We start from the raw sequence: 26,318 nt of genomic DNA, 5'->3' as shown, positions 1-26,318 counted from the left end.
GGGGGGGGGGGGACTCTATGAAATCATGCCATGGTTTCATAGAGTAATTTCACAATGAATATAAAATTTAACAATGGGTATAAAAATATAGTTACAAGATACAGGAGCTGCTAGGTGCCTGGTCTTGGGCCTGTTAACAGTGTTTCTGTGATTCATTTTGGGACACTGACAGGGAGCTGGAAACCATTCTGAGAGTATTCCAGACAGAGGCCACCTTGACAGTGCTCTAGAAAGAGGGTGACCTGACAGTGTTTCAGAAAGAGGTCAACTGAAAATGTTCTGTATCCCAGGATTGCTTCTCTGTTGGCTGGAGTGGGGGAAAATCGCCTGTCTTTCCATTTGGCCTATGGGAGATCCTGTGCATGTGACTTCAAATGAGACAGAGCCATCACCATGCCAGTCAGCTCTAGGAAGACAACCCCTTTCTAGAAAAGACCTCCTGCTTTCTCTCTTTTGAGCCAACCCCCTTTTATAAATATGCACAGGGATTTTTTAGCTTTAAAATATCTTCCAGTGGCTCTCTATCAACGCTACCACCATCTCTGATCCCTCTCCCATCGCTCCCATTTCAACTTCTTGAAAGAATAGCTGAGTCTCCCTGTCTTGATGTCCTCATCCTCTGCTCACACAGCTGCCTCCCACAGAGTGGCCCACACTTTCCAGGACTCCAAGGATCTCGGTAATATCACTCGCAGCATTTATTTTGCAGACCTTAATGTTCTTTCTCTAACTTCCTATTCTATTTTTTTTTCTTTCTCTGTTTTTAAGACCTGAGTTTTATTGGGTTAAAATCGATCTGCCATAAAATTTATGTATTCATGGGTCCAGTTCAGAGACTTTTGGCAACTTTGCAGAATTGTGCCCTACCCTTGCATGCAGGGCTCTTAACCTAACATCCTGTTGGTTAGCGTGTTCCCCATCACTCCCCTGAGGAGCAGAGCACTCTGCATCCTCAGCTCATGGTGTGGGCCACTCAGGAGAGCCACTGCACCTTTCGGGAGCCCCTTTTCTGTCTTGTGCTCACAACTCAAACCCTGGATCTCCCGTCTTCTGTCTTAGTCCATGCTGTCTGGGTTTCCATTAACCCACCACCTTTTCTCTCCCATAAATTACTATTGATGCTAGATTTTGCTGCTGTGTGTGCTGGACTCTGTTCTTTGTGTCTCCTCTGGGAGATGTTTCTTTCCTTTAAGTGTTACTCCAGACACCACGCATTCCAGTTCATCCCTGTGCCATCTCTGTATTTTTCGTTGGCTGCCCTTCATTATTCATTGAAGAAGCTCCCCTCATGACATGGAACCCAAAGGCAGCTTTAGGGTTGGTCACTGCCCCCTGTTCATTCCGCCTCTGAAGTTCTTCCCCTGCCCCTGAGTGAAACCTTGGGAAGCTTTTCCCAGTCTACATTTGATAATGCTTAGGTAATGGATGTGATTTTAATAACAAATAAAATAAAATGTCCTGTTCCATGCACTTTTAGGACTTAGTGCTCGATTTCAGGGTAGAGTTAATTTTCCTCCTTGTGCTCAGCTGCCACAGAGGGGAAGCCACAGTGAGCTGAAGAGTGTGTGGCTTCTTTTCTCACTTGGTGCATCCCACCCTCTCCTCCTGATCTCCTGATTTCTCTCTTTCACGGTGTTTTACGAGGAAGAGAAGAGAGACCAGCAAGCTTTACTTCAGTGATCCTCTTACAGTGACCTAGCATCCTGGCTTCGTCTCTGGATTTGCCATAAGTGCAGAAGTGACATTTTCTTCTAGTAGGTCTTCAAGGGGTTCATTTGATGTCTCCAAACATGGAGACCATTTCTCCCTCAGTCCCTTTCATGTGGTGAAACATCTCCCTTTGTTTAGTTGCTTTCTCCTTTCTCAGCCCCTAGAAGTCCAGAGAGGCTCGGCCTCCCTTTGTCAAGTCTGCTTTTCCTGCTACGTGGTTCCTCTGCTCAGGATGTGTGACAGGCACACTCTAGAGCTGATCCCCTGTGTGTACCTGACCCCCAGGAGATATCATGAGTTCTGAGCTCATAACATGCTTGAGGATTCCTTTCCTCCACAAATTTTGGTCCTCCATGCTGCTGCTTCTGGCTCTTATTGGTTGTGGGCTCTGAGATCAATGCATCCCCTAAATGCAACTTCCTGTGGTCTCCTTTAAGAGTTGTCCTCTTACAGGGTGCATCTTTCTCCCCTTGAGGAAGAGTTCTCTCTAAAGGTGTCCTTTCCTCACACCTTTTACTCGGCATCCCCGCACCTCTGATTAAGCAAGCCTCAGAAACTACCATTAGGGTTTGGATATGAGGTGTCCCCTGAAAAGCTGATGTGTTAGCAACATGATATCTAATGTAGCAGTGTTTACAATTGAAGTGATTAGATTATGAAAATGGCAACCTTATAAATGGTTTAATCTATTTGATGGATGAATAATTGAATGAATTACTGGGTGGTCACTATAGGCAGGTGGGAAATGGCTGGAGGTAGCAGGTCACTGGAGATGTGCACTTGGCTATTATTTTTGTCCTTTGTTCTTCCTATACTTGCTCTCACTGCTTCCTGGCTGACCTGAACTGAGCTACTATCCTGTCATGCTCTTCCGCCGTGATGCTCTACCTCACCTCAGGCTCAGAGCAATGAAATTGGGCACCCAAGAACCAAGAATTCTAAACCTTTACTCTTCTAACTTGTTCTTGTTAGGTATTTTGGTCACAGTGTGTGTGTGTTTGGGGGGGGGGACTGACATAGCCACACAGATGACTTGGCTGTTATCTCCCCTCGGGACTTGGCATCTCCCTTCTCCATCTCCATCTCCATCTCTGTCTGGTGTCTCCCTGTTGAACATAATGCCTGTTGTGTTTAGGTGTTGCAGAGAAACTATGCCTCAGTCATTCTGCTACCACCCTGTCCTCTGGCCCAGAATCTTTCATTAAAATGAAATACAATTATATCTAAGGTTCAGTGTACTTTTTGAGAGTTTGAATGCCCTGATGGCAAAGATTTATTTGAAAACATTCTGACTCTGTGTCTGCAGCTGGCATGCTGTCGACCCTCAGTGAACCTGGGTTTCCTTGCCTATCCCCACAGTTAGAGGGGACAGAGTGGAGTGGCCTGCCTTAGTGTGCATTGAGAGCCCCAGTGACAGCTGCTTTTTTCTCTGCTGAAAAGCCCTCTTGAACACTTTTCAGCCCCTTCACATTTTTCTCCTTGACGCTTCCAACAGTATTGTTTACAGATTTTTGACTTATGATCATATTAGAAATGAACTGCTTTTTTTCTTTTAAAAAATGTTTCACTTTGTATTTTCTACCACCATGAACACTAATTTCACATTATGCAAATGACTTGGCTGCTTGATTTTAAGCATATGCATAATTATAATGCACTGTCCCTGTGTTAGGCATGAATTTAAAAGTATATAGCAACTCTATTTGAGATTAAATCAAAATTTCTCAAATACCTGCTCAACCACAAAGGTAAGGTACGCTATGGCATGTGTGGAATGTGATGTCTTTTGTTTGGATACAAACAAACAAGCAGTCACCACAACAAAAAACATGAAAGGATACAGATTTATAAATGTACAGATTATCTCTGGAAATGTAAAAGAAAAAGTTGGTGAAAGCCATTGTCCCTAGGTGCTTTTATAAATGCTTGTGCAGAAAGACTGGAAAATCATCCCTGGTCATAACCTCCCAAGAGTTTCAGAGAAGTGTTAGAATGAGACTGGTAAACCATTCGAAAGATAAGTAAATTATTTTTATAACTGAACAAAATATTTGAATTCCAATAACTATGTTGTGACATCCAAATACAAGGCAATGAAAAGTTTAACCTCTGAGACGTGCTTTTGGGGGACATCCAGACCATAACAGCCATTTTTCTTTATGATTGAATAAAACTCTATTGCATATATATATGGCTATATAGATATGCATATATATAGTATATATTTATATCTATTGCATATATATATATATATATATATATATATATATATATATATATACTCTATTATATATATGTGTGTGTGTATACACACACACATACACACACACACACGTATTCTATAAGAGAGCTCGTTCGACTAAAGGAAGGAGATTGAGGGGAACGGAGAAAGGGCAAGAAAAGGGAAGTACATTGGCTTGAAACTGACCAAACCATCCTATGTACATACATAAATATGCCATAGTAAATTTTACCTTTATGGATACTTATTGTACACTGACTTTAAAAAAACACTATAAATAAATTGAACAAAGATCAGTAGAGGAAGGGAAGTAATGAGGACTGAATTGGAGCAAATTATATTCAACGCCTGCATAATTTTGTCAAAATGAATCTCAATATTATGTATAACTATAATACATTAATAAAAATTATTAAAATAGATAAAAATAACAGTGAAAACATTTCAGCATTTCAAGTTGAGTAGTGTAGTGATCAAAAAAAATTTAATCTGGAATATAGATTATTTTTATATTATTGGTATATTTCAAGAGTTTGTTAATGTTCTAAATGATTAAAATATGCATATGTATATATAAAATAAAATTTATTAAAAATGTATACTTAGAAGTATTTTTTATTTCTATTCCCTGTTCCTAAGTGCACAATTGTCCTAGGGACAATTTGATCTATTATACTAACAGAGCTCTTCTGTGCATTTATAAGTACATATGTGTATTTTTTTTCTCCAAACAAAAGTTATCACATTTTGTACATGCTGCAATGCATCTTACCTTTGTGGCTTAGTAGGTATTTGAGAAATTTTTAATTCATCCCAAATGTGTAAATTCACATGTAACACAGGGATGGAGCATTACAATGGTGCCTGTGCTTAAAATCAAGCAGCAGAGTCTTTGACATAGACATCAAGGCCCCTTCCTAGGCAGAGGTTACTGAAATAATAGTTATCACTTTTGTGAGTAGTTCCAATGGCCAGTTACATAAAGTCAGGCTTCTAAAATGTAAATGATATCATGTATGATCCCACTGCTTGAGCTTTCTATTTTGTATCTATTATGTGTAAGAAAAATTCAGTTACCTCTTTCATGTGTTTCTTTATGGGAAAAGTGAAGGTGGCCATCAAGTGCGGATTGTGTACTGTGTGGGTTAAGTGGGTTAGGATATGGAAATCATTTGGAACAGTGTCTTGCATAGAAGCACTCCATAAAAATTAGCATTATTATACTATCATTCCAGATTCTTCCAGGCATTGCCAAAATCGTCTCTGTAGAAAAGCATTTATATCACACTATGTTATTAAGCTATTTTTAAATTTTTAAATAAGCATATGTTAGCCAAGAATGGTGTTATGCAGAGTTGGGAGAGGGATCCTCTGCCTCATTACCATGTCATAAGATCTAGAATAATTCCTGATTGGACAAGACAGAAGGAAAAATTCAGGCAACATTTGTAATGATGAAGTTTTGTGTTTGTTCAATCTGTTCCCTGTTTGATTTGGAAAATTGTCAAGTTGGAGCATGCATTATGGAATTTGCTCATTAGTTTTCCTTTCATCATCAAATATAGCAAGACTAAAAGTCTAGGCCCCTTATTTGCCTCAACTTTCTTTTCAAGGGAAATGCGACTTAAAAGTCATCTGAGGTTTGGCCACCTTGGTAGAACATCAGTGCCCCCTTTTTTCGGGGGTGAATATTCCATTTGAGAATCCTGCCTGTTCATTAAAACATAGACGGGCTCTAAAACAAGTTGTGTCCTGAAACATGCTTGGAGAGTCATTGCTGCATGCTCAGTAGGAGTGGAGAGACCTTTGTCAAGCAGTGTGCCTGAGTAATGGCCTAGTTTGTTGGAAGCAGAACAAGAAAACTGAAGCAAACCTTCTGTCAAGTGTTGACATTCTGTCTGATATTTTGAAGCAGGTGTTGGGTTGGCATGATTTGGTACCTGTGTCGTTTCCCTTCAGCTTACACCTGGATGACACAAGTGGAAACAGTTGAAGCATGGGATTGTAATTTCTTGTGTAAGTGGCATTGGTCTTGTCGGAGAAGATATTGTATGTCAAAGAGGCCCTGAAATCAATACAAGTTTCCCCCACATATTCTTACCATATTTTATGTAGCTGACCCACCTACTATCCTGTGCACACAGTGAGGCCTCTGTTTGTCTTTGCTCCTGCTTCCATGCAATGGTGGCTAAAAGACCAATGGCAGAAACTAACAGGATGTCAGAAATGACAAGCCTTGCCAGATGAAAATCAAATTCATATTTCAGCCTCTTTGTCAAGGTTTTGAACAGTAGCCTTTTCAGAACACTTGTTTTTGAACAGAATTTGCTCTTTGAAATTTTGCATAATTTAGCTATATTTCATCTTTCATCAAGTTTATGTTAATTTCTGCATGAAAAAAAGAAGAAATAAATTTGTGAATATGCACACAGTTAGGCACACATACACACATATACATGTATACATGCTCTTATGGTTTATATATGTGGTGTCCCCCAAAAGCTCATGTGTGACAATGGAAAAACATTTAGAGGGGAAATCATTGGGTTATGAGAGTTTAAACCTGATCATTGCCTTAATTCACTGATAGGGATTAACTGGGTGCTAACTGCAGGCAGGTGGGGGGTGGCTGAAGGAGCTGGGTCAATGAGGGCCTGCCCTTGGGTGTATAATTTGTTCCTGTTGAAGAGCCCCCATCCCCTGGGCTTTCTTGTCCTGAGCTTCTTTCCTCTATCATACTCTTCTGGTGTTTTTTTTTTTTTTTTTTTTTGGGGGGGTGGCGGTGAGGTACCAGGAATTAAACACAGGGACACTCTACCACTGAGCCACCTCCCCAGCCCCTTTTATCACACTCTTCTGCCATGATGTTCTGCCTCACCTCAGGCCCAGAGTAATGAAGCCAGCTGTCTGTGGAATGAGAACTCTGAAACAGCCCCAAATAAACTCTTTTCTAAAATTGTTCTTGTCATGTCTTTTGGTCACAGCAGCAAAAACGGCTGACTAAAACACATGCCCATATATAAACATATTATGTGAATGTAAGATAAGTTATTTCCCAGTGCAATAAAGCAAACCATGTATACAAAAGTTAACCTGTGACTATCTAGGTGTGTTGGATCTAGTGAGGTAGGTGGGTCTGCAGATTGGGCTGATGGAGGAGCTTAACCCACAAAAGGTTATGCATTACTATTTCTTGCAGATTGTCCTCTAGTTGGTGAGAGGAGCCATGGTCTAAATAACTGTAATGGAAGGTGTCGAAATTGACAAAGCGTCACTGGAGGGAAGACACAGCGCTGTAGCTGTGCACAGGAGCATGAGATGACTTCTAGCTGGCACTGGCCTCTGTGCCACAGTGCTACTATAAACTCAGCGCATCAAACTGCACGGGTCATGTTCTCCCTTCTCCTTCCCTGGGGGACACTTTGGGCAGACAAGTGAAGTTGTCCAGACTCTTGCCCTTGGAGCCCAGAGTTTATGCAGACTTCATCCTCTGCCAGGCTGGTTACAGCAGGAAAGAGGCAGAGTTAGTATGCAGAGTGGATGAATTCCATTTCTGGAAGATGTGCAGATTGTGAAGGGATGGGTGCGTGATTATGACTGTGAATGAAAACAGAGTGGGTGTAGGCTGCCTGATTTCCAATCTGGCAGGGTGTTTAGTCCCATCAAGCCAGGAAAGTCGTTAGCTGAAAATCATGATATTACGGTTGCACACCATGGCAGTGAATTAGTAAGTTCTAGGAGACTCACCCTGTAACAACCATGGAAAGCAAACCTTTGTCTGCTAATATTGGACCATTTACTACCAGAGAAGTATCAGCTTGTATTTTTGATGAGAACTAGAAATCATATATGTTCAGAAATAGAATTTGTGTCCAAAACATGAAAGTCGGAGGTCACTTTTCATGGATATGAGAGGTGCTGGTCTGCCAAGCGATCCTTCTAGACAACACTGTTGCTGGAAACAAAATATTTGTTACTCTAATGGAAACAAAGACAGCTTATTCGTACACCTAAACTTTGTCCACATAAAGAGATTGAACTCTGAACATTTGCCAAGACTACATTCAAAGCTATCTCTGTGCATTTAAAATAATAAATATGCATCAATATTTCATGATCCGGGAGCTTAGTAGCAATTTTGTAAAGTATATGACAAAAGCCACAAATGGTCTCTTCCTTCTTTTAAAGCAACCAGGAAAACTATTTAGAGCAGTGTTGTTTTGAATCCAAGGTCCAGCATTTTTTAGCTCAGCTGACATTAAGAATTACAGTTGTCAATATGTACTAAATTTGGGGGCTATTTAAAGACCTCCATGAAAAACGTGTTGTGAATATATTATGCTTTAGCCCTCAAATGCAAGTGTCTATTAGCAGGGAACATTCTAAAGGGTGTATCTATTTTTTCTTTGGTTTAAAACATTTCTCTGAATAGTAGAATATTCTTATTGTAGCATATGACATTTTTATTTGTATTTGTCTTGCTTCAGTAGCTTTCTTTGTATTTATTTTAGCTTGGTGACTTTAGAAGTGGGAAGAGCTTTAACATGTGTCCCCTTTCTCCATTATGATACTTGGCATTGCTCAGAAGTCAAGTTGTGATTATATTAATTGCCTTCATTATTTATAAAGTCAATGCCCTACTTTAACATTGATTAAAAATAAGCAGCTCAATTTTAAAACATAGGCTTCCTGAGGTTTTTTTTAATCTTGAAATTTTATATAGTATAAATGTGTGTATGTGCATGTGTATGAACATTAGAATATATGGGCATTCACATATTTCTTAAATCAGATAATTTGTCTACTATTATCTAGTTTCTGATTTTTCTGAATTTGGGGGGTTAGTATAAAATTGGTGTGAAACTTCTGCCCTGCCTTGTGATTTTTCAAATGGGCACTTTACAAATACTTTGTTAACATTTGAAGAAAGTGTCACCCCCACTTTTATATATGCTCCAAGAGTTTAGGGGTCATCCATCTGTCCTCTGACAGCCTCAACAGCATCTCCGTCTCCCTCTACAGTTACAATTCCAGCATCTAAGAGGTGCTCAATAATTTATTGAATGAATATGTTTTCAAATGACTTTAGAACTTCCTTGAATACATATTTATACTTTGTAAATGTAACTGGCATGCCTCTCGCCTTGGATACACTATTGCAAGCTGTTCCTTCCTTTTGCTTTCTTACATACTTCCCCAAAGTAATTTTTAAATGGTCTCTGGGTCCCATGAGGTAGCTTATCTTTTGGTTCTGGTGTGAGAACTTCCCATTCATTGTAGGTCCAGGATACAGATTAAAATCTCCTATGTTGACTTATTCCTTATTTCTAGGAATAAAAATGGCATGGCATGAATTCGTACTACGAACAAGGATGTATGAAACATTAAGTGAACTGTGGTCCTATCTTCAGAGATTTGTCAGTCTAATTATTTGTTTCTTATTCTGAGAGTTTATACCATTTTACTTACTATTACTTTATGAGAATGTTGACCACATATTTTATTTTCTGTATGATATAGAGGAAAACGTCATTTATTTACTTGATGATCATAGTGATGGTGGTAGTGATAGTGGTGATGGTGATGATGATTTGGGTGGTGTTGATGATGGTGATGATGATTGTGGTGATGGTGATAATGATAGTGATCATGGTGGTGATGATGATGATGAAGATAATGATTTAAGAGCAATGTGACTCCAGGATTCTTTGATAGAATTGTCCCTTTCCCCCTGAAATCCCCAACTGCCTATTTTTTTTAAATGTCTATTACTTTGCTGTCACTAAATTCTTTCCAGGTTAGATTTAGTTTGTAAACTGGTTAGCTATACCTTTTTCAAGTCAGGAAATACCAGTTCAGTGCACATTCTTTTCAACTCTTTCCAGTGGTTGAGTCTCACCTATTGTCCCCAGAATTTTATGTGTTTCTGTCATTTCCTAATTTCTCATGGATCTTTAATATATCATGTATATCATCAATGCATCTCATGTTTCTCAAGGGTTTTGTGATTAGTTGACTTTATGTTTTATTTGGCAATTAAAAGGAAACTTTTGATTATTTTTATCTGTCATTCATCCTAATTTCTTTAAAAAAATTTTTTTAGTTGTAGATGGACACGATACCTTTATTTTAATATATATTTTTTATGGTGGTGCTGAGCAGTGCTCACACATGGTAGGCAAGTGCTCTATCACCAAGCCAGAACCCCAGACCCCATTCTCCTGATTTCTAACTACAGTTACCTTATATGCATGACTAGAAGGGGATTATGGATGGCAGTTGTAGCTTCAATCTGATCTACAATGATTTTTCTTATCATTTGGATTCATAACTAGAAAATAATCATGGACACAAGATATATCACTGACTGAGCAGAAGTAAAGGAATGAGAATCTGAGAATCTTTATCCAAGTGGGTGGAATCACCCACTGGAGACACTTGAGTGATTGGCTGATTATATACTTAAATTATTCAATGATTTTAGCCATCACTCACTGGGACCTGATGTTATTGAAGATGGCTTTTTAAAGTCTCATTTTCATATGAACAGTGTAGCAGGGACTCCATGTGCTGCTCCTCTCATATCTTCTTGCCTCTGTTACTTCATTGGCCATTTCTTTTGCTGGCATCTGGAAACACTTGCTGCCCCTATAAGAGGTCAGAGGGTTGGGTAATTAACAATTCTGATGAGAGTGATGTATAAATACCTCTGTTCCCTTGCCACTTGGCAAACTCTGACATGTGTGTTCTACATGGGCTGGACTTTCAGGACCTCTCTAGTGGGAATATACTCCAGTCACCCACAGCGCAAGGTGGCTTCATCTCTCTTCCATCTTCCTTTCTGTGTTTCCCTCCTCCATTCCCAAATTGTTGAATCCTTTACTTCCTAAGTAAACAACTTGCACTTGAATTTATTTTTGTAGTGTTTGTGTTAGGGCATCTCAAATCAAGATACCTGTAATTTGTAGTCATGGGGTAGTGAGAGACAGTTAAAGATCTCATCTTGGTGTCAGTTTACAAATTACAGTTCTAATAAGAGAAGTTCTCTGTTGTATTTCTACTCAGCCCAGGTTCCCACATAATCAGTGCTTGTTATGCCTAATTTCTGGCATCCTGGCTGCAATACCCCTCTAATTTCCCTCTCAAGACCATATAGTACATTGCACCGCACAAGAAGAACACTAAGGTGAGAGTGACTGATTTAATGCATTGAGTATACAATTGTATACTCTTGATATTATTGGGAACACATTTAACATCTGATTGAGAACCCCACATGTAAGAAACCAGCTATGGAGAGACACTGTTTGAAGGAACCTGAGATTTTTTTCTTTCTTTTTTTCTTTTGGCTCAGTGACAACCAAATAGCCCAGTCAGTAATAGCTGCTGACTCAGAGAGTGGTACACTTTGCTTGCTTAAGTGGCAGACTTTAATGTCCTTAATTTCCCTGCATGGAACCAGCTGAGTTTCAGCACTGGAGAGCAGACGGTCTGGTTTTGGGTGTGTGTATTTGGCTGATGTGGTCATTAACCATGCATCCTAACGAGTTTCAAGGGGCCACTGAAAATGACACAGGCCTTTTCACGTGATTATTTCCTTTTAACCAGGATAGTCAAGTTTATGAAAATTCAAGAAAGCAAAACAAAACAGAAAAGGTTTCATTTGCAAGTCTTACATGGAATAATTTCTACCATTAGCACATTTTTTTTATCTATTTAATGCAGCATATATAATTGGGAGCTTTCTGTGGTTGTCTCTGAAAAACATAGTCTTAAGATGGACATTGATAATGCTGTTAATAATTTGTGCGCCTTATTAGGAATTCAGAAATTCATGAAAAGCCTTGTTTTGAGATATCTGCTTATTTGATTCTTTTAGTTTTACTAAAATGTGTTCATTAGAGAAAATGAGAAAATTTGAATTTCAGATTAATATTTTATTTGTAGCAATTATTATCAAGCAATGGTTTTAATATTTAATAGATTAATAGTATTTTAGTATTGGCAAAATTTTCTTTCTATGAAGCTGTTTCCAACTGCCAATCAATTACGTAAACCACTTTTAAAGTATCTACATTTCAAGCATCCTCTACTGCTTATCAAAAAAGATTTGTTTTATCTGAGGATTTTGAGTGCCTATGAATGATGTGGTTTAAAGCAAAGAAGAAAATCCCTTTTTTTGAAGGAGCTGGTTTTTAAAAGTCTAACTTCTTTGTACATATATTTTACAGATTAAAGGATTTACCTGAAGACAAAGCCTTCTATTCATCAGAGACTGGACAAGAGTTACTCTTGCTTTTGGCAATTAAAGATGATGTTGTCATGGAAACAGCTGCTCCTGCTTTCATTCATTGGCTGCTTAGGAGGTAACAATAAGCTCTCTTTCCTGAGTTGGGGTTGCAATTATTCTTCTGTTATCTGCCTAAACAACTTTAAGTCTTAAAGTTAAATTCCACGAAGTGAAGAAAAGAAAAACAAATCTTTTTTTTATCCAGAAAGAAAATTTAAAATCCTTTCTCTGATAATTGGGTTATCACTGCCCTTCTCCTTAATTTCAACAAGAAGGTTTATTCCCATACCAAATGCAATGATAGCTGATAACAGGGATATGTCAAATTCTACTTGGTATTATGAACATGACCACTAAAATTTGAGAATTTTAATTTATGGTTGTTATTTTTTATTTTCAACAGGAACATACAATATAAGCTCCACTGTATAAGGGAGAATTTCAGTTTTAAAGGGTGCTAGTATTTACATTTCAAATCTTAGAAATAGTGCTGTTTCTCTTGCAGCACATAATGAAGATATCTAATTTTCTTCTTTAAGTTTTGGAAAATTTGAAATTTCCAAGAAAGTACAAGGAATAAGAAAATCATACAAAAGCAACTACTCTAGATCATTTTATGCATTCCTTCTGCTTTTCTTCATTTTATACTGTTATGTGGAGTGACTGGGTAAGAGAATGGTTATTAAAAAATATATATAAATATATGGAGTTTTTAAATTTTATTATTTTTCTTCCTTTTTTATTGTAAAAATTCTCAAGCTCCTAAAAAGTTGAAGGGATAGTACAATTAATACCCACGTATAGGCCATTTTGATTGAACTTTCATCTCCTTTTATTGTACTTGGTTTTATCTGTATGTATGTGTATTTTTCCTCTTATTTTTTACTTAGGTCATCTATTTGAAAGTAACTTATAGAAAGTATCTCTCACCCCTAAAAAAAAAAAAATCAGCCCTCATCTTATAAGATCAATTTTCCACATAAGCACAATTTCTTTATGGTACCTAAGGAAACAAAACCCCTCTTGCCAGTTTCCTGTTTCTTTCTAAGAGGAAGAAATGGGTGAAAAGTGGGCCAAAGGGAATTTTCAGGTAAACACATGGCATTTCCATACAGGAATACTCCAGTAGAATTCTGGGCTCTGTCAAAATTCACACTTTCTTCTAATATTAATAATGGCGTTTTAATAATGGCAAAGAGTTACAATCAATCATGGACTTCAGGTTCAACCTTCTAACTTTAAAAATAAACGCTTTTACAGTTCTTGCAGGTTTTCACTGAGAGGCCTCCATTGGATTTCTAAAACAAATTCTTTGATGCTTATCTAGTACTAGGGAAAAAAGGAGAAATCATTTAATGGCTCTATCTTTTCACCTGAGCTTTGAAGAAAGCTATATGTATCTATATATCTCTATATATCTATAATAATATAGGTACCCCAAACTAAAAAAAAATATTAATTTCTTGAATTATTTTCTTTGTTTACAAAGTTTTGAATTTGTTTCTGTTTTAGCAGAGAGCCAAATATGATAATATACTGTCCCAATAATTTTTTTTTTTTTTTTTTGTGGTGCTGGGGATTGAACCCAGGACCTTGTGCATGCGAAGTAAGCACTCTACCAACTGAGCTATCCCCAGCAACAGCAATATTATTCTTTATGATACATTTTTATGGAAGTAAACTTGAAATTTCCCAATATGCTGAAAAGAAGAAATTCTATGAAAATGGCATACAATGTGGAGAAAGAGAATGAGACCAGATTTTCAAATGTTAAAGATTTTTAGTTGTAATTTTATACCTTGAGCAAATTATAGTGTTTCATCAATTTTGAGAAACGCTTTACAGTTTTATGGAGAAATTGTAAGAAAAACCAGTGTCCATGATGCTAAAATGTAAAGATGTCATTAAACAATCTCTGGATATGGTGATAAAAATCCTTTAAAAGTTTATAAAGGATAATTGGATTAGTTTATGTACAACAGTATACAGTATGTCACTTAGGGAAGTGGTGGTCTGCATAATGATATTATGGAGAAGAATTTAGCCCTTTTGACCAATTTTTTAAAAAGTGTATTGATTGCATATTGTGCCTTATATACGGAATGTTCTTCCTCCTCCTGGATCAGTGTAAAATTTAGAATAAAATCTGGCTTCTGAGCGTGATATTTTATAAACAAATATTGGGCCATTTTATGTCATTGAAAGTAAAATCTGTTCATGGTTTAGGCCATATCCTGTAATCTTAGATATGAACAAAAGCAAATCAGATACACGGTGTAAATTCAGTTAGCAGTGCTTAGCAAAAGATATGTACTCAATCAGTGAAACCAAATGCTTGATCATTTGTGTTTTCTCAGATTTAAGGTTTTTCATGCCCATTATTTTGTGTATTTTTCATTCCATTTCCTTTGTTGTTTTGTCTTTCAGGTTTCCCCTGTAATTAAGAGGGAAATAATAATTCCTGGCCAAGAATTTGTCTTGTAATGCATTTGACTATCTTTTGGCTCAAAAAGGCTAGGTTTACTAAGCAACTTACAGAGACCCTGTCTCAAAATAGAAAATAAAAATGGTCTAGGGATGTGGCTCAGTGGCTGAGCAACCCTGAGTTCAATCCCAGTACTCAAACCAAACCAAACTAAACAAAACCAAACAAAAATGCTAAATTTCGTAGGACTAGCATTTACTGTATTGAGCACAGCATATGTCACTACTATTTTAAAAATTGGTTCAAAGAGCTAAATTCTTCTCCATAATTATTTTGGAGATTGCCAATTCTCTAAGTAATGCACTACTTACAATTTCTCATATATAAAACACTCTAATTCTCCTTTATAAATCCTTAAACCTTTTTATCTTAAATAATTATTAAGTATCTGCCAGGCATTGTTTTTAGCACAGAAAATGAACAGTGACCTTTGTCCCTGTGGGATTTTTATTCTGTCATATTGGGGTTGACAGTGGCATTGAGCTAGAAGACCCCAGTGCTATGGGAGTGGGGAGCAGAATGGGATGGGAATGTGGAGTCTTGGGAGGTGGGTTGCAGTTTTAAATAAGGTCATTAGGGTGGGATTTATTGTTACAGACCCCAGACCTGTGGAGAATTGGAGGCAGCTCGAAGGCCCCCTTCACCCTGGGTTCTTGCATTTGGGCCAGAAAGATTTCAGACACGTCCCACCCAATAACAGGGCATGAGTGTATTAGAAAGGATAAGAAGAAAGAGGAAAGGGGTCACTCTCAAGGAAGAGTGGGTCCTCTTAGATAGGTGAGAGAGCAGAGGGACAGTGCTTCCTGTCACCCTCCAGTTTTACTGGGGGTCCCAGGAAAGTTTCTAGAGTCCTGTTCAAGTCTACCTTCTGCCTCTTCATTGAAAGCATAGGACCTGCGTGGACCTCCTCCAGGAGAGGATGGTGTGGTGCTCACAGAGGAAATTGTTTTTGCTTTAATTTCCTGCCCCCTTAATCAGTTAATTACCCTTTGGATAGCCCTCAGCAAACTTTCTTTGCAAGGGTGTGGCTGTAGTTGCCAGGGTGGTTGGGGCTATGGGAGTTTGAGTGATAAGGGAGGGAGCAGGCTACCTGGTAGGTGTGATGTGATCTTGAAACAAAGGCTTTTCTCCAGGGAAGTAACTATGGCTGGGGGATGTTTTGACATACCAAGCCCCCATCTTCCACGTGCTGGCCTAACAGAAAAGGCTCCCTGTGGCTTTCAGTCACCATTTATTGTCCTTTCATGCTCCCCCTTTTATGGCTGGCTAGCTACCTAACATTCATTAAAAGATGATATTTGAGCAAAGCATTTGAACAAAGATTGACAGGTGAAGAAGTTGACCCTGTGGATATCTAGGAAAGAACACAAAGCAGATTCCAAGGTTGTAGCATGTGACATGCTAAATGTTCAACAAAGACAAGAAGGTTGCCATGGTTGAACTCGGATGGGATGTGAAAGAGCCAAGAGGAAAGTTAGAAATGGACACCGCAAAAATACAGAAGATGGCAAACCAATGAATATGTTTTGAACTTGCACTCTGCCTTCTTCTAGGAGCTATAGTGTGGTTTGAGCATAGAGGTGATAAGATTTGACCTATGCATTTTCAGGTAAATGGATAGAGTTGGAGAATACCATACTAAGTGAAGTGAACCAATCCCAAGAAACCAAAGGCCAAATGTTCTCTCTGATAAGTGGATGTGGATCCATAATGGGGGGCGGGAATGGGAAGAATGGAGAAACTTTGGGCAAAGGGGAGGGAGGGGAGGGGGCATGGGGGCAGGAAAGATAGTGGAATGAGATGGACATCATTCCCCTAGGTACACATATGACTGCACATGTGGTACAACTCTACATCATGTAAAACCAGAGAAATGAAAAATTGTACTCCATTTGTATACAATGAATCGAAATGCATTGTGCTGTCATGTTTAAATATTTAGAACAAATAAATAAAAAAGGATTTGACCTATGGCAAGGTGTTACTGGCTGCCATGCTGCAGACCGATTGTAGAAGGGCGTGTGAGCCAACAGAGATTCTAGATGGACATTGTCGCTAAAATCAGGTAATGGGTGGTGGTGGCAGAGTCCCTGGTGGTAGCAGAGTTGGTGGTCAAATTTTGAAAGCTAAACTCTGAGCATTTTTGGTGAAGCAGTGTGGGGTGTGAGAGGAAGGGAGGAGTGGAGGAGGACTGCAAGGCTCTATGTCAGTCTGTGTTTAGAGTTCGTCACCTCTGTCCATATGTAGGAGCGTGCATAAGAGTGCCTTCCAAAGTAAAGGTCACTACCCAATAGTAAGTTAAAAAAAAAGTCAATTTAGTGGATCAAGACCAATATTTTTTAAAATTAATTAATATATATGTGTGTAATAATAAATAAATTTTATTTATTTATTTATTTATTTATTTATTTATTTATTTATTTATTTATTTATTTTTGACTTACTTACTTGCTTACTTATGTGGGGCTGAGGATAGAACCCAGTGTCTCACATGTGCTAGGCAAGTGCTCTACCTCTGAGCTACAACCCTAGCCCGAGACCAGTAGTTTTTATTGTAATAGATAAACTAGAATTAAACAAGGTTGAATTAAAATTTATTAGCGTCCACTGCTGTCTTAGTAGAATAAATACTGTCTCTACTGAGCACGTCTGGGCATTTGGGCTATGGAAGTGAACAAAACAAACAACATCCCAGACTTCTGGAGCTCACACTTTAGTACTTTTGCAGGCCTCTTGATGTTACATGCATTTCTTACTGAGTTGCTGTCAAGAATTTTGAGGGGCCAGAGACCTAGGTAGACGGCAGAGAGAGAATAGAGAGCTCTCCAGGATCCTGGTAAGATGACAGAAAAGGAAGGATCTCTGCTGACACAGAACACAGTAACAACACCAAAATGACTCAATAATGGCATGAATGAAGGGAAGCTCATTTACTATGTGCCAGCCACTGTGAAAAAAGCATCTCTTAGGCCATGCACTGTCCTCCCAGCAACTCCAGAGGCTGAGGCAGGAGGATTGCAAGTTCAAGGCCAGCCTCAGCTACATAGTGAGGCCCCCGCAACTAAGAAAGACCCTCTCTCAAAATAAAAAATGAAAAGGATTTGGGATGTAACTCAGTGGTAGAGCAACCCTCTAGTCAATCCCCATTGCCATAAAAATAAATAGATAAATGGTAATTAAGTTGAAAGTGCATTACTTGTTTTCTGTTTTAGGAAGCCATCTCTAATAGTTTAAGGAACCTTCCCAGTCAGTTTGCTTGGCTCACACCTTCTATTTATCTCTGAAATCAAGGTACTCTTCCTCAGTTAAGTTGTGGTTGCTTCTTGAATAGTTATTTTTGCAAAATAAAGTCATGGGTTTAAGCCGAAGGCTAAGTAAGTTTCATCAAGGATCCAAGGAGAATCTTGTTTTACTACTTAATTAGCTACGAGTTAATTACTTAACTGTATTAGATCCTCTAGATGTTTTCTATCTAACATGAGACCCACCAGCTGCACACTGTTATTAAGGATATAAAATGTGGCTGTTCTAGAGTTCCACATTCTCTAAGGGTAAAATGTACATGGTATATCAAACGCTTACCCAAAAAAGAAGAGAATTTAAATTATTACAACCTTTGTATAGATTCAGTGTTGAAACAACAATATTTTAGATATATTAGGTTAAATTAAAATGTTGTCAAAATTAACCTGTTTCTTTTAAGCTTCCTCACGTGACTACTAGGAAATTTCAAATAGTGCATGGCTTGCATTTCTGTTGGGTAGTATTGATTCAAGACATTTATAAAACAGAAACCTGCCCATCTTGCACATGTTTGCTAACATGTACTTGTCCAGTGGGAAATCAGATTAATTAAGATAATAGGGACTTTTTGATTGCACATGGAAAGTTGTAAACACTTCCTAAGCATGCATTTCTTTTAGGTACAGAATATTTTGTGGGATGAGTTCAAGTTTGATATCCTTTCTTGTTGAGATATGGGGGCAATTCTTTAATCAATGTACATGGACACTCAAAACATTCTGTAGCATATTCAGTTTCTAGTTTCAGTGGTCTATTGGGAATAGATGAGAAAATACAGCTCTATTGGAAAATGAAATTCTCATGGAAAACTATATTCATTTTTGATGTCTAGTTAAAAACATCATAAGGGAAATGCCTTATTTCTGCAAAAGTTCTGAAGTCTTCTCATTTCACCAAGTTCTCATAAAATTGTAGTGAACAATCCTTCTTATCCTTTTGTCTAGTGATAATTTGAAGATACTTTGGAATTGCTCATCAAAGTAAGTAGCCATTAATTCTAGAAGGGATTAGTCCTGGAAAGGAGGTTGCGTTGTTGTCAACTTTTTTTGTGTGTGTGTGGATATTATGGTAGTGTCTCCGGTGTCTATATTGCAGCCATGTTGACTGGGACACATTGACCCCATGTAGAACTCCAGTGGTCCAATATGAGCCATTCCATTTGTTCTAGTAACTGGCCAAAGCCAATCATGACATTTTATTTTTGGCCATAAGGTTTAATTGGCTCAAGGATTTTGGTTCAGAGTTTGGAGGTCAAGTGCTCTCTCTCTCTGTGATCTTGAGTGAGGCATTCTGAAGTTCCTCATGCTACTAGTAGCCATCCTACAGACACCAGGGAAACCAGCCTGAGGGTAAAGCTAATTCTGTGGTGTGGATCAGAGAGATCAAAGAAATACTTGCTGAAATTTACTGATATGGTCCCCTCTTGGCAGATAAAGAGACATAAATGCCTCCATCCCCAAATTTAGCCCACTTTTTATTCTGCAGAATGACATGTACCCCTGAACCATATATTTGCCTAGTTCAGGAGTCAGGATGTCCATGGGGGTCTTTGTCTCTTTCTGTAAACCTATTATAACTGATACCATGAACTGTGCCCTATGAGATGATTTTGATCATCTTCATTAAATCCTTCTTAACAATTGTCCATATTATAATTGAGGCTAAAGTGCATGACCACCGCATGTGAACTTTGGTTTCCCTTAGCCTTACTTATTTAGTCATGCACAACATGTGCAATGGCCACACGTCTGGGCTGCAGTTTGACAATCTAAATTCTGCTGGTTCCAATGCTAGTAGTTGCAAAGTGTGTCCATGCAGATTGAGCCAACTCATGCCCATCTGCAGGTGCCCTCAGTCAGAGCATTCGTCCGCTTCCCTGTCATCTTACCATGAGTGAGCTGCTATGCTAGTGTTCCATCCAGACCATGATGAAGGACTGCTTTGAAAGTAAAAGAAACTTTTCAAGTTCTTCCCGAACTTGACAAGTGTTTTAATTGGTTTTAATGACACCCTCTTGCAATCACCGAGAAAACGATGGAGTGTTCTGTTGGACCGTGGCTAATCTCAGAATAGATTGGAACTGTTTGAGTTTGTGGTATCAGATGTGGCACTTGAAGAAAGCTGTTGATATAAACTCAAATGACTGTCATTTCTTCTCCAGTATTTGTGCACAGTGTAATATGATTTGATAGCATTGATACTGAAATGGAGATGTCACTGATTGCTGCTTATAAATCTTGACATCCTCCCTGTTTTTACAGGTAAACTTATTTCAGATCATCCCCGCCACTGGAGCAGCCTAAATCTTGAATTGCTTTTCGTTTATCCCATTTACATCTTGACAGTTTATCATAGGATGTGTATGAGAACCATTGAAAGATGCAAGCATTGTTGATGTGTTTTGTTCTTATAACCTTGATCATTGAAACTTCACATATTGGATGTTTTGTAAGATTAATGGTGACCAAGAAGGACATCAGGGAAAGATGTATTAGAAGTTAAAATAGAAGCTGGACATGGTGGTGCACATCTATAATCCCAGGAACTCTGGAGGCTGAGGCAGGAGGATCAAAGTTCAAGACTCAGCAGTTTAGCAAGATCCTCTCTCAAAAAAAAAAAAAAAATAGTGGGGTGCTGAGGATGTAGTTCAGTGGTAAAGTGCCCCTGGGTTCAATCCCTAGTACCAAAAGAAAAGAGAAGCATAATTAGAATACCAAAAACATATGCTTAAGTAAAACCTACCATTTTATTTAGCACTTAGAGTAGCTATTGTCTCAAAAGTATCTAATAATTACTTCACTGACTCCTGAAAATAAAGTGCTCATTCAAACCACTTTAATTGACTATTGCCTAAGTGTTAAGCTGCCTTAAAGTACTCATCACATAAAAGTGTTTTTAAATACCCCTGTGCCTTTCCATGAGTAAGCTGCATTAGCAGAGCTAAATGGACTGGGTTCCTGCTATGTGAGGATGCAGTCTTAAGTTCTACCTCCAGAACAGTGGGAAACTTTGAGTGCAAGATAAACACACAGGCACACACAAACATGCCCACACTCATGCACGCATTTCTGCAAGCCTCAACAAAAGCAGTTCTGATATTGATCAGTAACTCCCATAGTTCAAGCACGTCTTTAAGATAAGGCAAAGCAAAGTAGGTGCTGTGTTGGAGTGCCCTGGTCCTTCTCCTTCTTCCCACCATCCTTTCCTCAGGCAGCTCTGATCTTGGTTCTCTCAGCTGGAGTGCTGACCCAGCCTGGCTCCTCCTTCCTGCCTCTTTTCCTTCTTCTGTCTGGTGCATCCTGTGCCTTGTAGCTCAGGATATCTTTCTGTGGAGCCTTGGAGTAGACTGATATGGAGCATGTGCTTTGTGTGGGGCCCTGGATAAGTGGCGTGGAGGGGAAGCTGCACCTAAGCAATGAAAGGAGAAAATGCCGGATGCAAGATCCTAGTTTAAGAAAAATGTAGAAATTGTTGCATGGAAGTTCTGAGTAGGCAGTTGTACAGATGAAGACAAAAAAAAAAAAAAACATTAACAGAGAGGCAGCATTTGAGATGGACCCTAAAATAATAATTTTACTGAACGTTTATCGAGTATTTACCGTGTACCAAGCACAAGTTAAGGGACCTGCCTGAATGATACTGCTAATTCCTTCAGTGATCCTGTGAGCCTTGCACTATTATTCTTAACTTTCTTTTGCAAAGGAAATACTGAGATTCTGCTCAAGTTAAGGAACTTCCTAAAATTTGTGTACCTAAAGGATTTAAGATGGAATTCAAAAACCTATCTGTGGATCCAAGGGTGTACCCAGTGGCAGAGTGCTTGTCTGGCATGAATGCAGCCCTGGCTTCAGTGCCCAGCAACACAAGGAAAAAACAGTGTAAATCCACAAGGCAGCCTGGTCCACAGCCTAGGAACGTGCCATTATGTTAAACCTGGACATAACTCAAGAGAATGGGCCAGAGGGATAACTCAGGGATGGTTTCTACTCCTGAATAGCAAGATAGAATACCTTGGTTAATAATGACAACAACTAACATATATAATAAAACTCGCATGTCTAACCTGGCTCAAGAAATACATCAGAGTCTGTCAAATTTAATCTTAACTTTAAAATACTATTTTTAATGACAAGTAAACATTGTACATATTACAGTATACAATGAGATGTTTTGGTAAGTGTGTGCACACAGATTGCAGAGTGATTAAATTAAGCTAATTAACATTCATCACCTCATATACTGTTCTTTTAATTGTGTGTGTGTGTGTGTGTGTCTGTGTGGTGAGAACATTTAAAATGCACTTTCTTAGTGATTTGCATGTGTACAGCTGTACTCAGTGTGCTCTACAAGAGATCTCTGGAAATGTGACCCCAAACTGAAACATCATGTTGTTTGGTCCTCATTTTCCATTCCTGTGCCCCCCGCCTCTTCCACCCTCCGCTTCTAAGAGTTTGACATTTTAGATTCTATGTGCAATTGAGCTCATGTGGCATTGTCTTTCTGTGCCTGTTTATTCCACTTAGCATGGATGTCCTCCAGGTTCATGCATGAATATGCACACCTTTGGTTCTCACAGCAACCCTGTGCAGTAGATGACATCACTCTACAGGAGGAAACTGAGGAGCAGAAAGGTTCTGACTTTGTCTGAAGCCATATGCATTTATTAAGTGGTGCTGGGTGGCAAATCCCAGCTGTGTTTACTAATTCTTCATTGTCCAGTATAGTAGCCAGTGGCTCCATGTGTCTACACAGCACTTGAGGTGTTAAAACAGATATTTGCCCTACGTGTATTTTACACCTATGATTTCAAAGTTACATTGAGAAAAAGAATGGAAAATGTATTATTAAAATTTTCATAATGATTGCATGTTGAGTTAATAAGATTTTAATATTTAGGGTTATCCACAGTATGTGATTGACATTAATTTCACCTGTATCATTTTTCTGTTTTGTGACTGGGAAACTTAAATGTGTCTTACATCCTATGTTTATTGGACATTATAGGTCTAGACACCATGCTCTGAGCATGCATGAAGAGAAATGGTATAGAGAAATGTAGAAGAAAAGTTTGGCTCAAAGACATCCGGATAGGCCAGGAATGTTGCATCTAAGCTTTGCTAGGAAACCATTGCTCCAAGAGGTTGATTTGGAGGATGAAGTGGAAGCAAGAAAAGCTGGCAGGGAGACTTGCTTGGGAGATATGGCCATATATTAACCCATTAAGTCCCATGTTTTCAGTAGTGTGAGGACATACATTGTTCTATATTAATGGATACTATAGTTATTCTAATTATTTTCTTATATGAGTATATGCTATATAATGATATATCACATGCTGTGTTTAAGTTTTTCCACATGTTCCACATCCGGAATGAAGAAATGGAATAGGTCAAGTGAAAGGTTACTGACAACCCCAAACTATGACATTTGGAGTGAAAAAGAGAGCATTGGAGATGAAGAGAATCATGGAGTCAGAACTGAAAGAAATGACAAACAATTGGATGGTGTCGCCCAGTGTGGAGAAGAGATGGTTGAGGACAGCTTGTGAGATTCCTCTGAATGATAGGATCTAGGAGACTGTGGAAACCAAAGGGTTGGAATCATTATCAGTGCCAGTGTCTCCAGGTACCATGGCATGAGATCAAGGTGGAGAGGCCTTTTATGTGACAGCTCTAGCGGGACTGCTTAGGGGTGAAGTTTGGAGTATTGTTTGAAAGGATGAAGCTCATAACCCATGGTGGGTAGAGAGGCAGAGAGGGGCTGAGCAGAGATGTGTGAGCATCTCCAAGTCAGTGCAGGCAAGGTGGAACTCTGAGGGTGCATTTCAGGAGAAAGAAGAGGAAGTAGGTAGAGTCTGAGAAAAAGCTGCTGGGGCTTATGATCAGCAAGCCCTGAATTACTAGAGAGTTGAACCTCAGGAAGAAGTATTTGTTAAGGAAAAAAGAAAGTGCATAGGGGACCATAGTACTTGGATATAATAGACTTACTTATTTGCACAAGCATTCATATGTACATCTCTGCATGTATATCAGACCTGCCCTTAATGGAAATAGGAGCAGTGTGGTCTAAAGCATTTCCAGGAGCTTGTTCTGAGTCCCACAGCCAGTTTTTGGCCTACTAGGGAGTTTCTCTAGATTGCCTAAATTTCGGTTCAGGGGACTTTCAGCTGCACTAAGGTTCTGTGAGCAAGGTGCGTTTTTGATACTTCCACAGGTATCAGGTGGTTCCTCCTTGATGCCTCCGAGGGGAGGGAGGGTGTGATGCTGAAGAGTGTGAGGAGATGGGTCTGTCCATATGGCAACTGTGCACTGGGGGAATCGAGGGAAGGGGTTGTTACCAAAGATGTTTCTGAATATTTTATCTTCTAAATGTTGTCCAGGTGAATGGCTTTAAGAGGATGGACAAAAGCACACATTTCCCTGGGAGGTTAGCTGTGCAAAGGAATCTTCTTCTTTCCTCAGAGCTGCTCCTAAGTGAGAAAGCTCAGGGCTGTTAGCAGCTGGCCAGGAATGGCTATCCCCAGAGCCCCCAATGGCTGAGAGGGTCAGAATCTCTGTATGATGGTGATGGTTGACAGGCTCTAGCAGTGGCTCTTGTGTTGATCTGCCGTGTCTTTCCTTCTTGAGGACTAGACACTGTTTTCCTGGAATGAGTAGTGAAGTGAGTGCAGTCACAGGATCCTGCTTCAAGTACTCCTTGCTGATTCAGCTGTCCTACCATCCAGGGTTTGGGAGAATAGGTCCTTAAATACGATTTGTGTTTCCTTTATGCAATGTCTCTGCCATCTTGCAGACCATTTGAGTTTGACTTTGTGAACATGCTTACCAATGTGAAAATAGGACTTTCTTTCATGATTATCAGTTGACAGTTAATGTCTGGAAGTTTGCACTGTTGCACGCCACTCCTCAGTGGCAGATATTATGCAGGGTGTTTTATTTGTGGTTTTCTATAATTCTCAACTATGCAGGGTCCATCTCCCACACACTGTCTTCTAATTCCTGTGAGCTTTATTTCTTTCTTTTTGCTTAACATAAATTGCAGAGCCCCTGACAGTGGAAAAGCCTACTCAGGTATTCCTATGCTGTCCTCCAGCCCTCCACACACCCAGCTCCATCCCCATTTCCATGAACTCAGAGCCTGAATGCAAGAAAAGGTCTATTCCTAGGGGTCATCTAGGCAGTTGAAGCAACTCTCACTGAAACACTGATAAACACTTTAATTTGAGAAGTGGCAGTGCACCGAGCTCTTGCTTTATCAGTGTGTCCCATCTTCCGTGTGCCTCCTTTTATTCCTATGGATGAGAAGCACAGATGCAATCACTGTTCACGTCTCTTCATGTTGCTTCCCTTGAAATTAAGTAAGTTTGAGACAGTATCAGGTGACAGAACTCTGTGCTTACATGCATAGTACTGGGTGCTATTTTAGATGGAGAAATTTTGAATTGAAAATTGTTCTATGAGAACAGTGTACATTGAGGAACAATCAGATTCTGCCAGCATCTTTACGTATATAAATACGGGGGTGTGTAATTGGAAGGTGCTATGAAAGAAGATAGAGTCAGTTTATCTTTTGTGATGTGACTTTCCATCATTTGAAAGCAGTGTCACATTATTAAACAGCTTTTGGAGTTTTTATTTGCCAACTGTGGCAAGGAGAGATTTAATCCAGATATCGTACTGGAACTGCTGATTTTCAAGTGATTTCCAGTTTTTTGTTTGTTTGTTTTGGCATAATATCAGCTAATAATGTCCATAAGGAATGCATTGTAATTTCTTTGAGGGTTCAGTGAAAAGGAGACCGGACAGTGATTGCAGAAATGGAAAATGGTTAGGCTTCATTAGTGCATTAAGATACAAATAAATATTATTCAACATGCTGTTTATTTATTCATTTATCAGCCTATGAAACTGTTGACCCAGTGATTGGAGCTTATAATCACTGCCCTTGCATTGGAAGTTCCCTTATGCAGTTTTGCCTCCTTGTGATAGTACCAGTCACATGAAATTCCATGCAGATGGGCAAGATTGCAACATGGGTGATTATGAAATCTTTGATCAGCATTCTGTGAGTGTGGGGAAAATATTTGAATGTGAAGCATGATGCTTTGGGGGCATACTTTATTGTTGATATTTATTGTTTAGAAAGAAAATAAAAATATCTTGATGTTTCCAGAAAAAAAAATAAAAGAGCATCCTGTACCCCTAGCTGGCCATTAGACTTATTGACTTCTTCCACATTTCACCTGGCAGCTAAGGAATCAAGCTCTTATCTTGGTCTTTGACTTATTC

At 38.9% G+C, this 26,318-nt stretch overlaps 1 protein-coding gene across 4 annotated transcripts in view; it reads left to right on the top strand.

Moving 5' to 3' along the window:
• Cntn3 (contactin 3) overlaps positions 1–26,318 on the top strand; it is a 260,616-nt gene that overhangs the window by 7,289 nt on the left and 227,009 nt on the right. For all 4 annotated transcript variants that reach the window (XM_048787016.1, XM_048787014.1, XM_048787015.1 and 1 more), the window contains exon 2: positions 12,184–12,318. In XM_048787016.1, coding sequence (XP_048642973.1) covers positions 12,264–12,318 — 55 coding nt within the window. In that variant the 5' untranslated portion in view covers positions 12,184–12,263. The remainder of the gene's footprint in view (positions 1–12,183; positions 12,319–26,318) is intronic.

Source organism: Marmota marmota, unplaced genomic scaffold (assembly GCF_001458135.2).
Source record: "Marmota marmota marmota unplaced genomic scaffold, marMar, whole genome shotgun sequence".
In the NCBI taxonomy this organism is placed as follows: Eukaryota; Metazoa; Chordata; class Mammalia; order Rodentia; family Sciuridae; genus Marmota; species Marmota marmota.
Note: the sequence above shows the minus strand (reverse complement) of the source record. Positions and strands in the feature narration are given on the sequence as shown.